Raw genomic sequence first — 14,472 nt, 5'->3', positions numbered from 1 at the left:
GATGTAATATTACCTCTATCCCATATAAGTTGAGTAGTTATTTTTTTTGGGGATATATAATTAAATTGAGTCATTTTTTTTAATAAAAAAATAAAATATTCAATTACTTTTACTTTATTCAATCACTAATTTTACTCCCTCTTTATTTTTTCCACGTTATTTCTAATTTTTATTTCTTAGTCTCTATACTCTAATTTTTTTACTATTCAAGGGCATCATGATTGTGTTTTAAACCCCACCGTATGTACTTAAAGGATCCAAGTACATCTTAGTTGCCTAGTTGGCTCCAACTTTGGTAAGACAATATTGACTTTTCTCCATTTGAGTCCATAAAATAAATCTCATACTACTATTTTTAATATTTTCACGATTTAATTGCTTTTTTCAGGTCAAAAGTCTATGTATGAGACTCACCATTTATCTAACTAATTTCACTCACGTTCTATATATTATAAAATATTCACTTTTTATTAACTCATTTTCTTATTTTTCTTCACAAAATCAAACAATATTCTTTTAAACATGTGCTGATCAATCAAAATGAGACTTTAAACGGCGGACGGGGGGAGTATTTCATACTATTATCATTATCATTTTTTTGTGGTAATTGAAAATCGTGCTCTTTAAAGTCTGCTACCTTCTCCCTCTAACATCACTCATTCTTACCTCTGTCTCTCTCTCTCATAAAGATGGGTGTTTTTAGGGTTTTGTTGTTAGTTGGTTTGAATTTGTTGCTGGTAATAAGCGAAGCTGCAATTCCTACAAAAACACTCAGACAAATTAATAAGGCTAATAGAGATGGGCCTTATTTGGGATTGGTGATTCCAAATCAATTTGAGCTAAACCCTCTTCTTCAACATCCTAGCTATAAACCCTCTAATCTCACAATCGACGTCTCAGGTAAGTGTGAAAGTAGTGTTAGTGGATTGTGGATTCCATATTATTAATGATATATAATTACGTAAAACCTTTTTATATTTAGACTTTATTTAATTTTGAAGGACGGCTTAAAATGGTAAAAATTAATCAATTTTTTGAGGATGAAATGAGTACTAAGCGTATGATTTTTTACAGGAAATAGATTCAGGTTTGGAACTGTTGCTGGAGAAAAGGCCATTCTGGTTATGACTGGATTGGCTATGGTATATAAATATACATATGCACACTTCTTCTTTATTTTCATGGATTTTTCCTATAATTTTCAAATATACTAAACTATTAATATAATGTTAAAACCATCTTATCTGGTATTCTCTCCGTCTAACTAGTAAGGTATATTCCTTTTTAGGTCGTCTTATTATAAAAAAAGTATTTCCTTTTATTGCAAAAAAACAATACTCTATCTTTCTCTTACTTTATACTATATCTTCTCTCCTGCTTTTTTTTTAAATTTCTACTTTATTATCTTTTTATTTAACCACTAAACACCGCTACCTAAAAACTTGTGTCTGGAATAAATATGTCACACTTAATGAGATGGAGGGAGTACTAGTATTACCAGCAGTGGCGAACGCAGTTCGAACAAGAAAAATGAGAAATACAAAGAAAATCCACAAGACAAAACAGAAATAACAAAATATTGCACTAGTAGGATTCGAACTAAGAGTTGAAGGTTTTTAGCCAATCTACAAACCAACTTGAAGTACTACTCCCTCCGTTGCAACTAAGTTGAGTAGCTTCTTTTTTAGGATGTTCCAGCTAAGTTGAGTCATTTTCCTTTTTGACAAAAAATAAAACAACTAATCGCTCTTACTTTATTTCATTATCTACCTTACTCTCTCATTATCTTTCCTGCTTTATTTTTCCCTCCTACTTTTCAATACAATTTCTTAATTTCTGTGCTCAAAAATTATATCTCCAACTATTTTCAATACAATTTCTTAATCTCTGTGCTAAAAAATTACTATGTCTCAACTTAATTGGGAGAGAGGAAGTACTACATGACTCCCTATGTAATGAGTCTAAATAGATAATCTTCAAATTGGCGGGGTTTCATGTTGGACTATTATTTATTGCCATAAGTTTTCACTCCACCTATATATGTACCTCAACTATATTATCCAAGCAACTTTTGACAATTTAGGTATAATTAACAAATCAGCAAACTTGTTTTATTTTACATTGGCATTTCAAATTAATCACTAGATCCACATATGATGATACCACGTTTTTATGCTTGTACAATAAAATAATTAATTAAAACCCTAGCTAGTTGATATTAATATTAGGGTCTTAATATTTGTGCATGTAATTAGATAAATTCAGGCATCACAACACAACTTCTAGTGACATTGTTCAACCTGAAAGGAGTTATACATCATGGAATAGCTGGAAATGCAGATCCATCTCTACACATTGGAGATGTTGCCATTCCTCGTTATTGGTCTCATTCAGGTCTCTGGAATTGGCAGGTACTAACGGGAATACTAACTATAGAAACAATTCTCTATTTTATTCTCTGAGTATTATTCTTTTAAAAAATTATAAGAATTTGACTGGTACTACCTTCGTCCAGAAAAATTAGTCTTGGTTGTGGACGTCGCGAGTTTAAATATATGTTGGTAAAATAAGATAATAGATATATAAAAAATGGTTGAAGTGTTGTTAATAGAAAATGAGACGCGCATCATTCATTATAAACAAACATAGATTAATTTTGGTAAACGACCCAACATAAAAAAAAATATTAGTATATTTCGTGACGGAGACAGTTGGTAATTGATGGTCACAAGATACTATAAAAGGGTATTTTAATTGTAGCTCTCAATATAAAGATGGAGACATATTTTTATACAAATACTCCTTTTATCTCCATTGCTTGTCTCATATTTTGACTAGCGCAAATTTTAAGAATTTGTTTGATTTTATTAAAAAAATTAAAAAAAAATTAATAAAATATGAATCATACCTTTATATACTATTTAATTTTATAATAATAATAATAATAATAATAACAATTATGAGTTAATGAAATATGATAATTACTTGGCAAAACTATCAAAAGTAAAATATGACAATTAATGGGACCGGACAAAAATGTGAAATAATACGACGATTAATAAGGAGGTGATGGAGTATTATTTGACCATATCACTTTATTATTTGACCATATCAATTAGTATATATTTCTGTTTCATAAAAATAGAAAATTTTAATTTTAGGAAATAGACCCCCAAAATTCATAGGCACTAATTTCGCTATATTTTTCTCTTTCTCTTTCTTAAATTATCCATTTTTTTCTCCATTTCTTAAATTTTTATTGATTGTGTAACAACATTTGCAGAGGTACGGAGATGGACCAGAAAATCCCCTATCACTTGAAGCTAGTGGTGACTACACAAGAGATATTGGTTACATCAAATTTGCAAATTACTCCACAACGCCCACTGATAATTTCTTGAACAATGTGTGGTATCAACCTGAGGAAGTTTTCCCCATCGATGGCACCCCTGAGGAAAGACAACACATTTTTTGGGTCCCTGTAGATCCGCATTATTTCAATCTCGCCAAAAAATTAGAGGTCCTTTCACACCACAAAATAATTAATCAATCAATTTATTAAAAAACAAAAATGTTAGTGTATGATGATATAATTTGCAGGAGGTGACATTAGAGAAGTGTCTAATTTGCAGGAGTAGCGCGAGGTACAAGCGCCAGCGTCTACGTGGACAATGCAGCATATAGAGGCTTCATATACGACAGATTTGAGGCGAGTCCGGTTGAGATGGAGAGCGCCGCCGTGGCGTTGGTCTGCCACCAGCAGAGGATCCCTTTTATTACTTTTCGGGCGATTTCCGACCTTGCTGGAGGCGGCACGGAAGAGTCCAACGAGGCCGACATGTTCACTCCGCTCGCCTCCACCAATGCGGTGGAGGTGGTCGTTCAGTTCATCAAGATATTCAGCCAAAGCTTGGTGTGAGCTAATGTTAATTAGCTTGCTTTTTTTGAATTTCCAATAAAGAAAAAGTCGTATCTCGTGTTGCCTTAGTGCAATACTTTCACACTCTTGTACTGTTTAATTGTCTTGTGTGTTAATGTGATTGTGTTTCTTGATTAAAGTTTATCATTTCATTTCGATTTTTCTAATTATTAGGACTAGTCAATAGTTTTTCGAACTTAAGTTTTTCGTAACGAATCAATAATTGGACCCAATAAATTGGTGACTGTCACAGGTCAGTGAGTAACTTTCAATCAAACTTTAAAACTTTGGCATGTGTTGCATGTGTAATGTTGCGTTTGTGTTTGTGTTTGTGTTTGTGTTTGTTGTGTGCACATATATAGTGTGCGTTGTGTGCGTGCAATATGTGTGTACGTGTTTCCACTAATACACTTTTGTTTTTATCTCTTTCTTACTTTACCAATTTTATATAAGTTATAATTTAACTAGTTATAAAAGATTATCTTGAAGTATTTAAATAAATGGGTGAGTAATCCGACTTCAAATATTTCACATGCACCAACCAGTTATACTTATATGAGTGGATTGCATATTTAATTAGTCCATAAACTATCTCATTTGAACTTTGTACTCTCTAAAAAAATAAAATTTGTGAATCTCTAAACTTATGATATGTTCGTTTTATAAGATTATATTTCATGAGTATTATTTTTTATTAATGGGATTAAATCTCACAATTTAATACTAAATGGATAATTCTATGATAATGAGCTATGAAAATCGAACGATACCGTAGTACGTCCTCCGTACTCAAAGAGTATGAACAATTTCTTTTTTCATCCGTCCTTGAAAAATATGAACTTTCTAATTTTGAAAAATTCAAACAACGTCTTATCTCTACATATCATTTACAACTTATATCATTACAATAATATAGACCCCACTCTCCACTAACATTATTTCCATTATCCTTTCTCTTTTTCTCTTACTTTTTTCTTTATTTATTAAAATTTATGCCAAATCCATTGTTCACACTAGCTTTTTGGGAACGGAGGGAATAGTATATAATCTCGTATAAATTCCTTTTTAACCTTTTGAACTTTTTTCGAACACAAATGGAAAAAGATGTGTGGTGTTGTTGTGGGTTTCTAATATGATCCATTAACCATTTAAGCCCATATATAGGCCCAACGCCCGGAAATAGGATAACTATTTTATTCGTGTTTTTCCCAAAGCCTAATTTAGGGCGGTTAAAAATAGGATATCGTAATTTTTTTACTAGTAAATTGCAATTGAATTTTGGTGGTGGATGAATCGTTGGTGGAAGCAAAAAATATTAAATTTTGGAAATGAGGCAATCTTGATTTGACACGTGGTAGATTTTTTGAGGGAGATTTTTTGTGAACTAGCTAGCTGTAACTATGGTATGTATTTAATGAATCAAGAACATATACTTAGTATCACTGCAATAAAAACTACAATAAAAAAAAATCATTAAGGATATTTTTTAATGCATATATATAAAGACGCTGATTTGTGTTTGTAACATATTAAAAACATTTAAGTTTCAAAATCGTCTTTATTGTTGTTGTTCCAATTAAAATTAAAGGACGCAAATGGAAGTGTCCTAAAAAAAATAAAAGATTTAATTCATCTGTCTTTAATTTAGGGATGGTTTCTTTTGCATCTAAATTGTTGTTATTTTTTAAAATTTTCCAACCAAAATAATTGTGTATCTCTGTTTTTGTGTTCTTAAAATATAAGTATTTTGTAGTGTATTATACTATCATGTAATGAGATTTATAGGTTCATAATAGGAGTCATCATAACCAGATTTTTAGGACATCCGCAATGGTGCGGACGATGCGACGGACGATGCATCGTCCGTCGCATCATTCGCCACTGCAGCATCGCGGACGATGGGTTAACCATCGTCCGCGGACGATGCGCGAAAGATACCCCTTCGTCTGTCGCATCGTCCACCACTCTGGACGACGCGGACGATGGGTCGGACGATGCTCCAAAATTTTCTCTTATTTAAACACTATAATTCTCTACCATTTCACACACTCCAATTTCACATCTCTCCAATCTCTCTTCAATTATTCTCTCTCATCGTCTCAAAAATGAATCCCGACGACTACGATTTGAGTACATTGGATGGCTGCAGACGGGCCTTGACTCGAGCCTTGTTCGATGCCGTTAATGAAGCCAAGGCGAAATGTTTGGCACAAATGCAGCGAGAGCAGGCGGCGGCAGCGGCGGTGGCGCGGGTCCCTCGCCCGATACGACGTCGGACGTATGTCCCCGCGAGCACGACGTAGCGCACGAACGTCTGTTCACAGATTATTTTGCAGAAGTGCGGGATCGACAGACCCGGACTTACGGCGTTGCAGAAGTGCACGGTTGCGATCCGCTAGTATCGGGAAGACGGGATCGGCAGACCCAGACTTACGCCGTTGCAGAAGTGCACGGTTGCGATCCGCCAGTTGGCCTACGACACAACAACGAATATGTTCAACGAATACCTTCATGTCGGGGATACAACTGGCCGCGAATGTCTCAAGAAATTTTGTAAGTTAGTTGTGGAGGCTTTTGGCGACACATATTTGCGACGCCCGACTGCTGATGATTGCCAGAGCCTGATGCGGATGCACGAGACGGTGCACGACTTCCCTGGGATGCTAGGGAGCATCGACTGTATGCACTGGCAGTGGAAGAACTGCCCGACGGCGTGGAGAGGCTAATTTACTAGCGGCTACAAGGGCAGCCACCCGACGGCCGACGATGATCCTAGAAGCCGTCGCTGACCACCGCCTCTGGATCTGGCATGCCTACTTTGGTGTAGCCGGGTCGAACAACGACATCAACGTCCTCAACTCGTCCACCCTATTCGCTGATCAGTGCAGGGGTCGCGGTCCGGCCATCCAGTTCACTGCCAACGACCGCTCACATCATATGGGGTACCACTTGGCCGATGGCATATACCCAAGGTGGCCTGTTTCTTTAAAGACGATCAGCTGCCCAATTGGTGAGAGGAGAGGATGTAGAGCGGGCTTTTGGGGTGCTCCAATTGCGGTGGGCAATCGTGAAAGGTCCAGCGCGTTTCTGGTACAAGGAAGTCATCGCCGACGTCATGTATGCGTGCATCATCATGCATAATATGATAGTCGAACAAGAACGTGGACATGTCACGTGGATGATGAAGCCGGATCTAGCTCCAGCACGACGATCTCGCCTGTCACTCGAGGATTACCGATGGGCTTCGGTGCGGTTCTACAGCGACAGACCTCAATGCGCAACCAACAAGACCATACTCAGCTCATGACCGACATGATTGAAGAAGTTTGGAACCGCAACCGCCGCCGTAGAGAAATTGTAGTTTTTTAATTTCGTATTGTAATGTTTGAATTTTAATGAAATGAAGTTGTTTTTCCAAATTTTGAAGTATTTAAATATTCAAATAATAGATCTAAAATGCTTAGGACGTCGCTTAGGGCGGGCTATAGTCCGCCCCACTGCAGGTAGAATGGGAGGAGGATAAAATGCTGACGTGACGGTGCATAGGGCATCGCTTAGGGCGTCCCACTGTGGATGCCCCTATGTTTTAATTTTACCAAGAATATTTTGATAAGTGGCAACTGCATGCTTCTATGGTTTGTTTCCTACCTCCAGTGGTGCACTATGTGTACACCTATTAGGCATGTTACAATATATTTTTAACAAGAAAATTTTTGAGAAAATATATTTTAGATTTATTAGAAAGAAATAAAAACAGCAAAAAAAATACTATATTGACAGACAGACAAGTTCTGAAGTCAAAAAAGTTATTTATAGTATGTTAATGGCAAAAAAATAAAAACAAAAAAAGCCTTCATCATATATATGATATTTTTTCAGAGACATGCATATGACGATGTTTTTCGACTGAAAATGTGCAAATTCCATTTTTTAAGATCACATTGATACTTTATTTTAATATGGATAAGATTAATGTCACATGATCACATGTTTAGTCATTATACTGTCAAATCAAATAAATATTAATAATTCTTAGTTTTCATTCGAGAGATTATTTTTTACAAATATGCATATATCAGTGCACTATAATGCAACTAGATCTCTAGTGTATAAATAGCTAGGCTCATATTATTCATTGTGTCAACATATAATTGGGTGAGATTGATGAAAACTCATATCATTAATTTGAGCTACATAAAATTCTCATTAAAATGGTAAAATTGTAATTATATATAATCGGTTCAACAAATTTATGGCAGATTCGATAATTTAGACGAAAAAACTTCTTATAAATCGAATAATGTAATGAGAAAACTATAATACAATGTTATAAGAGAATTAAAAGGCAAAATACATCTAAAGGTTCTTGTATTAATACATTTTGTTCCATTAGGTTGTTCTACAAATATTTGGTTCATTAGGTCCCTTATACCAATGTTTTTTTTGTTTCATTAGATTATTTTTCAATTTTTTTGTTTCATTAACTCCTTATACAAATGCATTTTGATTTAAGAGGATTTTATACTTTTATTTTTAATTTGGTTGGTTTTTTTTCCAATGGACTTCAAAATTTAATCAACTTTTTTATGTTAATTAAATTTATTTATTAATTTTTTTCTCATATATTTTATAATTAATTCAGTTGCAATATCGACTCAAAAGAATTAGTGAGAAAATAACAAATTATTGATAGTGCTCGTTATCAATGTATGATTATTTCAATAATTCTTTAGCGAATATTGCAACTAAATTAATTTTCAAAATAAATAAGAGGAAAAAAATTAAATAACATAGTAGAAATTAATTAAATTATGAAGTCTAAAGAAATATTCAATCAAAGAACCTCTTATATTCATTATAGTACAAAGATCTAACCAAACAAAAAATTGTAAAAGAACCTACGAAACAAAAAAAATGTGTAGAACGACCTAATGAAATAAAATATAGTATGAGGACCTTCACATTTGCTTTACCAATTTAAAGTTGAGAACCGTCATATACTCCCTTCGTCCAGCTTAAGAGTCATTTTTTGTCATTTCAATTCAGCTGCCAATGAGAGTACTCTGTAGTACTAGTAAGTAGACTTTATATTTAACTATACCTCTTTATATTTTATTTGTTATAAAATTAATACTAGTATCTAAAAATGTGATTCATAATCGACTGATTTTTTCAAATTACATTTACGTAAACTCAGTACTGAAAAAAGGAGACTCTTAAACATGGAAGAATGAACTATAAAATTAAAATAAGCAAATATAACGGCAAAATCTAACAATTTTATAATGAGAGAATTTGAATAATGTAATGAAAAAAGTATAATTCTATAATGAGAGAATTTAAAAGTGAAAACTGTAATACTACTAACTATGAAAAGAGTGAGTACTTAAGGTAACTGAATATATTGGGTGAAATTTTGGATTCTCTGTGACTGGAAATTGTGGAAAATGACATTTATATTCTTATCTATTAGGAGTAATAAACTTAATAATAATAGATTGACACGTATAAAATTAGGATTAGTTGAATCTTTAAATTAAATAGCTTAATAACTGATGATAATGTATTTAAAAGAAAAAACACCATTATGTATGATACTGATTACCCTTGTTACTCGTGTTTAGAGCAGTTTGCATGCCTATCACACATACGTTGATAAGAACATTAAAAAGAGAGAGAGATAAATAATATGGCAACGAAATCATCAATCAATCTTCTTCTTCTTCTTGTTTATTTTATCTGTTAGCTAGTACTATCACAATTCTTCACCACGTGAATCATGGCATATTCTTGCCCTTTCGATTATCATCATCATTTTTGGTGGTAGTTGAAAACCATTCTCTATAAAGCCTGCTTCCTCTCCTTCTCTCTCCAACTCTCTCTCTCTCTCTCGAATAAAGATGGATGATTTCAGGGTTTTGTTGTTAGTTGGCTTGAGTTTGTTGGTAGTAATAAGCGAAGCTGCAATCCCTACAAAAACACTCAGACAAATTGATAAGGCTAATAGAGATGGACCTTATTTGGGATTGGTGGTTCCAAATCAATTTGAGCTAAACCCTCTTCTTCAACATCCTAGCTATAAACCCTCTAATCTCACAATCGACGTCTCAGGTATATATATATATATGAGAGAAAGAGAGATGGTAGTTGTTGATTAATTTTATTGATACATAATACTAGTATAGTAATATAATGTTGTGATTTTTGACAGGAAGACTATTTAGATTTGGAACTGTTGCTGGACAAAAGGCCATTTTGGTTATGACTGGATTGGCTATGGTATATAAATCAATATATTCCTATCTTCTAATTTTTGTGTTATTACTATAAGTTAGTTGAAACTTGAAACCAACGTATATGGTACTTCCGGGAAGCTAGGTGAAAAGATGTTGGGCTACTGTTTAATTATTGCAATAAATTTCCACTTCACCTATATATGTACTTTAACTATAACCTAACAACTTTTGATAATATAGGTATAATTAACAAAAATGGCAAGCTTGTTTTACATTGGCGTTTCAAATTAATTACAAGATGAAAAAAACACACACATATACTGAATATATACGTGTCATGTGTCTATGATGATACCTTGATATGTATGTACAATTAACATAATTATTAATTAAAACCCTAACTGGTTGATATTAATATTTGTGTATGTAATAAGGTAAATGCAGGCATCACGACACAACTTCTGGTGACATTGTTCAATCTGAAAGGAGTTATACATTATGGAATAGCAGGAAATGCAGATCCATCTCTTCACATTGGAGATGTTGCCATTCCTCAGTATTGGTCTCACTCAGCTCTCTGGAATTGGCAGGTACTAACTACTCCCTGTAACTTCTAGTACTAGTATATAGAGTTTTGGTTTTATACTACCATTAATAATTATGAATTGAATGAGTTAGTGAAATACTAGTAAAAAATATCTAAGTATTATTGTTCGTTCACAAAAAAGTAGACCAGTTTTAACATTTTGGATCATCCATCAAAATTAGACTAATCCAATAATTTTAAATATGAAAAGTTTTAAACAACATATTAACCACACATTATTTTAACATATGAACCCCACAATCCATTAACAAAATTTTCATCATATATTTCCCATCTCTTTTACTTTACCGATTGTGCATTAAAATTCGTGTTATTTACAACATTGTCCATTTTTTATGAATGGAGGTAGTATAACAATAACTGGGACTAGATAAAAATGTCAAAATATGACAATTAATGAGGACACGAGGGAGTAGTGTTTGACCCTATTACTTGTTGTTTTTCATAAATAGTCCCTCTTTCTAAAAGGTCATGCATAATACTTCTTGTAATTATATAAGTATACTAATATAAAGTATAGTATGGTTTTGATGAAACGAAACATGACACCTTATATATGGTATTGAAGTATTGATTGTGTAACATTTGCAGAGGTATGGAGATGGACCAGAAAATCCCCTAGCACTTGAAGCTGGTGGTGACTACACAAGAGATATTGGTTACATCAAATTTGCAAATTACTCCACAAAGCCCACTGATAATTTCTTGAACAATGTGTGGTATCAACCTGAGGAAGTTTTCCCCATCGATGGCACCCCTGAGGAAAGACAACACATTTTTTGGGTCCCTGTAGATCCTCATTATTTCAATCTCGCCAAAAAATTAGAGGTCCTTTCACAACACAAAATAATTAATTAATTCTACTACATCAATCAATTTATTAAAAAACAAAAATGTTTAATTTGCAGGAGGTGACATTAGAGAAGTGTCTAAATGCAACATTATGCCTAACTTACCCTCCGAAAATCACCCGAGTAGCGCGAGGTACAAGCGCCAGCATCTACGTGGACAATGCAGCTTATAGAAGTTTCATATACGACAAATTTGAGGTGAGTCCCGTTGAGATGGAGAGTGCCGCTGTGGCGTTGATCTGCCACCAGCAGAGGGTCCCTTTTATTACTTTCCGGGCGCTTTCCGACCTCGCTGGAGGCGGCACGGAAGAGTCCAACGAGGCCGACACGTTCACCCCGCTCGCCGCCACCAATTCAGTGGAGGTGGTCGTTCAATTCATCAATATATTGAGCCAAAGCTTGGTCGAGTATGAGTGAGCTAGGCTATGTTGGCTTGCTTTTTTTATTTCCACTTTTTGTCTCATTTAATAAAGAAAAAGTCGTTTCTCGACGTGTCTTCGTGTTTCTGTTTAGCCCTCTTGTACCTATTTAAGAGTTTTCAATAAATCGAGTTAAATGTCTTGTGTCTTACTTTAGTTTAGTTTCTCAATTAATTAAAGTTAGTATTTTATTTCAATTTTAACAATTAGTAATAAATTACTACGAGGTTGATAGATACATACACATTCAATGTTATACGGAGTGTTATTTTTTGTTGAGTATTACTCCATAAAATAACGAATTTCACAATTGGGCCCAATAAATCGGTAATTGTCACTGGTCAGTGATAGTGACTTTCAAATAAAGTTGCATTCGAAAATGTTGTTAAAACTAAAAAAAAATGTCTACTATTTCTCTCGTAATACTATATTAATTTAACAAGTAACAACACTTGCGTGCACATAAATATTGGGCCTCTAATGCCCATTATTTATGGACCTATAAGTTGGGGAGTGATCAATTGCTAACTCATCATTTAATTGCTAACTACAACTAATTTAAGGCTATAGGATTTTAGAAAACGTGTGGTCTACAATTTGCCACGTGTAATTTTTTATTTTTGTTAATAAAAAAAAAAAAAACTCTAAATTAGGGTTTTGGATGAAAATGTCAATATAGTGTTTCGAAAATATCAACACAATGCTTTGAGAATGTCAACACAATGCTTTAAGAATGTTAACACATTACTTATATTGGCATTCTACATGTATTATATTGACATATTTTATATAGTATGTTGACATTTCTGCTTGTACGAAAAAATTAAAAAATTTCAAATTTTTTTTCAAATTTTGATGTCGGAACATATGCATGTTGGATATCGTTGGAATCCTTATGAAATTATCTTTAATTTAATATATGTTATATGAATTTAAAGTTTTGGGATTTCTCTTAAAAGTTAGTTATAACTAAGCATGTCGTTAATTGACATTAATACCCCTATTGATATTTTTTGGAATTAATCCTATGGCCTTATTGATGTTTTTCGTTGATCGTATTAACATTTAGGAATTAATGATTTAAGCCTTTAATTTGAATATCTAATGACTATTATTTAATTGTAGTTAGCAATTAAGTTATGAATTAGCAATATAACACTCCCCCTATAAGTCAGCTAAATATCTATATAGATTAATTTGGTCGAATAAGAAAATTTTCACCTGTAGGCGAATGACCTTTGGAGAAAATATTCACTAGTCCATACACACCACATGGCATTATGAGTTGGTGTGTCCAACAAATAGTTCTTTGACAAATGGAAAAACCTACATCCAATTAGACCATCACTATTTAAGAAAAATAGCTTAATAGAGGTATTTATATATGGAAATTATCTAACTGTATTTCGACTAATAATGCATGCTTATTTGTGGTAACTTTCTTTACATTATCATGTATGTGGAAAAAAAAAATAGAATATTAAAAGTGTGTGTAGTAGCTAAGTTCACTTAGATGATTGCATATATTAAGATTATCTTATGTGAATGTTAATTTTCATATAAATAGATAAATAATATCCAAATGTCAATTAAATGTATGGATTAATAAGTTGATAATCTTTCATTAAATTTAAAATCAACTAATCTTCTAACTTTTATGTTTAAAAGAATATAAAATGAATAATCTTTGATTTTAATCTTCTTAGTTTAAAAATTTCTTGATTTTTGACATGCTACCAGGAAAAATAAATTAATTAATATGCTAATAAAACTTTAAATTATGAGCATGCATTTTATTTGTGTAGCCTTTTCAGTTTAATTTATAGTTATATACATAATTAAAAAAAAAAAAAGAAAACTATAACCATAAAATTTCAAATAATAATAACAAAGTGCACTGTATAACTATATTTTTTTATGCCAAAAATGAAGAGTAGACATAAAAATATTATTGTTATATTATGCATATATATTATATGGGAGGTGAAAAACATGTGGTAATTTCCATATATAAATACTACTACTATTATGCAATTTTCCATAAAAAGTGCTTGTCTAATTGGAGGTGATTTTTCCATTTGTCAAGAAAGAAATAATTAGTTGGACACACCAACTCATAGTGTCATGTGGTATGGAAGAACCAGTGAATATTTTCTCTGAGCTTTGATCCTAGAGTAAAAATTTTATGGTCACTCCATACCATGGTGGCATAATGACTTGGCCTCACCATTAATTTCTTGACAAATGGACCCATATGCCACATCAAATAGATATAAATTTAGCACAAAATAAAGACATCCATTTCCATTTTATATAAAGTGGCTTAATTAAATTTAGAAATTACTATAAAATTAACTGGATTGCCATATACGGACAACAAAGTACAAGGAGTATATGTATATGTATTTGACCTCATTATATGATAATATTATACGTACAT

General features: G+C 32.8%; 1 protein-coding gene and 1 pseudogene across 1 annotated transcript; both read left to right on the top strand.

The window, feature by feature from the left end:
* Nucleotides 1-689: 689 nt before the first annotated feature.
* Nucleotides 690-3,971, top strand: LOC125195279 (bark storage protein A-like; annotated as a pseudogene).
* Nucleotides 3,972-9,819: 5,848 nt separating this feature from the next.
* LOC125197318 (bark storage protein A-like) lies at nt 9,820-12,030 on the top strand. The gene is made up of 5 exons (XM_048096053.2): nt 9,820-10,030; nt 10,131-10,198; nt 10,590-10,745; nt 11,354-11,590; nt 11,671-12,030. The coding sequence occupies exons 1-5, from the start codon at nt 9,820-9,822 to the stop codon at nt 12,028-12,030; spliced, it is 1,032 nt and encodes a 343-aa protein (XP_047952010.2).
* The last annotated feature ends 2,442 nt before the right edge of the window (nt 12,031-14,472 follow it).

This window comes from Salvia hispanica, chromosome 4 (assembly GCF_029641045.1).
Source record: "Salvia hispanica isolate PSC_SH4W2 chromosome 4, Shi_PSC_v1, whole genome shotgun sequence".
Classification (NCBI taxonomy): Eukaryota; Viridiplantae; Streptophyta; class Magnoliopsida; order Lamiales; family Lamiaceae; genus Salvia; species Salvia hispanica.
The sequence above is the reverse complement of the archived record's forward strand: the minus strand, read 5'-3'. Positions and strand labels throughout refer to the sequence as shown.

Bases quoted from the DNA above. Each gene is read 5' to 3' on its own strand.
- LOC125197318 (XM_048096053.2), top strand. From the start codon at position 9,820: ATGGATGATTTCAGGGTTTTGTTGTTAGTTGGCTTGAGTTTGTTGGTA. The intron at 10,746-11,353 runs GTACTAACTACT...TAACATTTGCAG, and splicing joins CAGCTCTCTGGAATTGGCAG to AGGTATGGAGATGGACCAGA. The intron at 11,591-11,670 runs GTCCTTTCACAA...TTTAATTTGCAG, and splicing joins ATCTCGCCAAAAAATTAGAG to GAGGTGACATTAGAGAAGTG.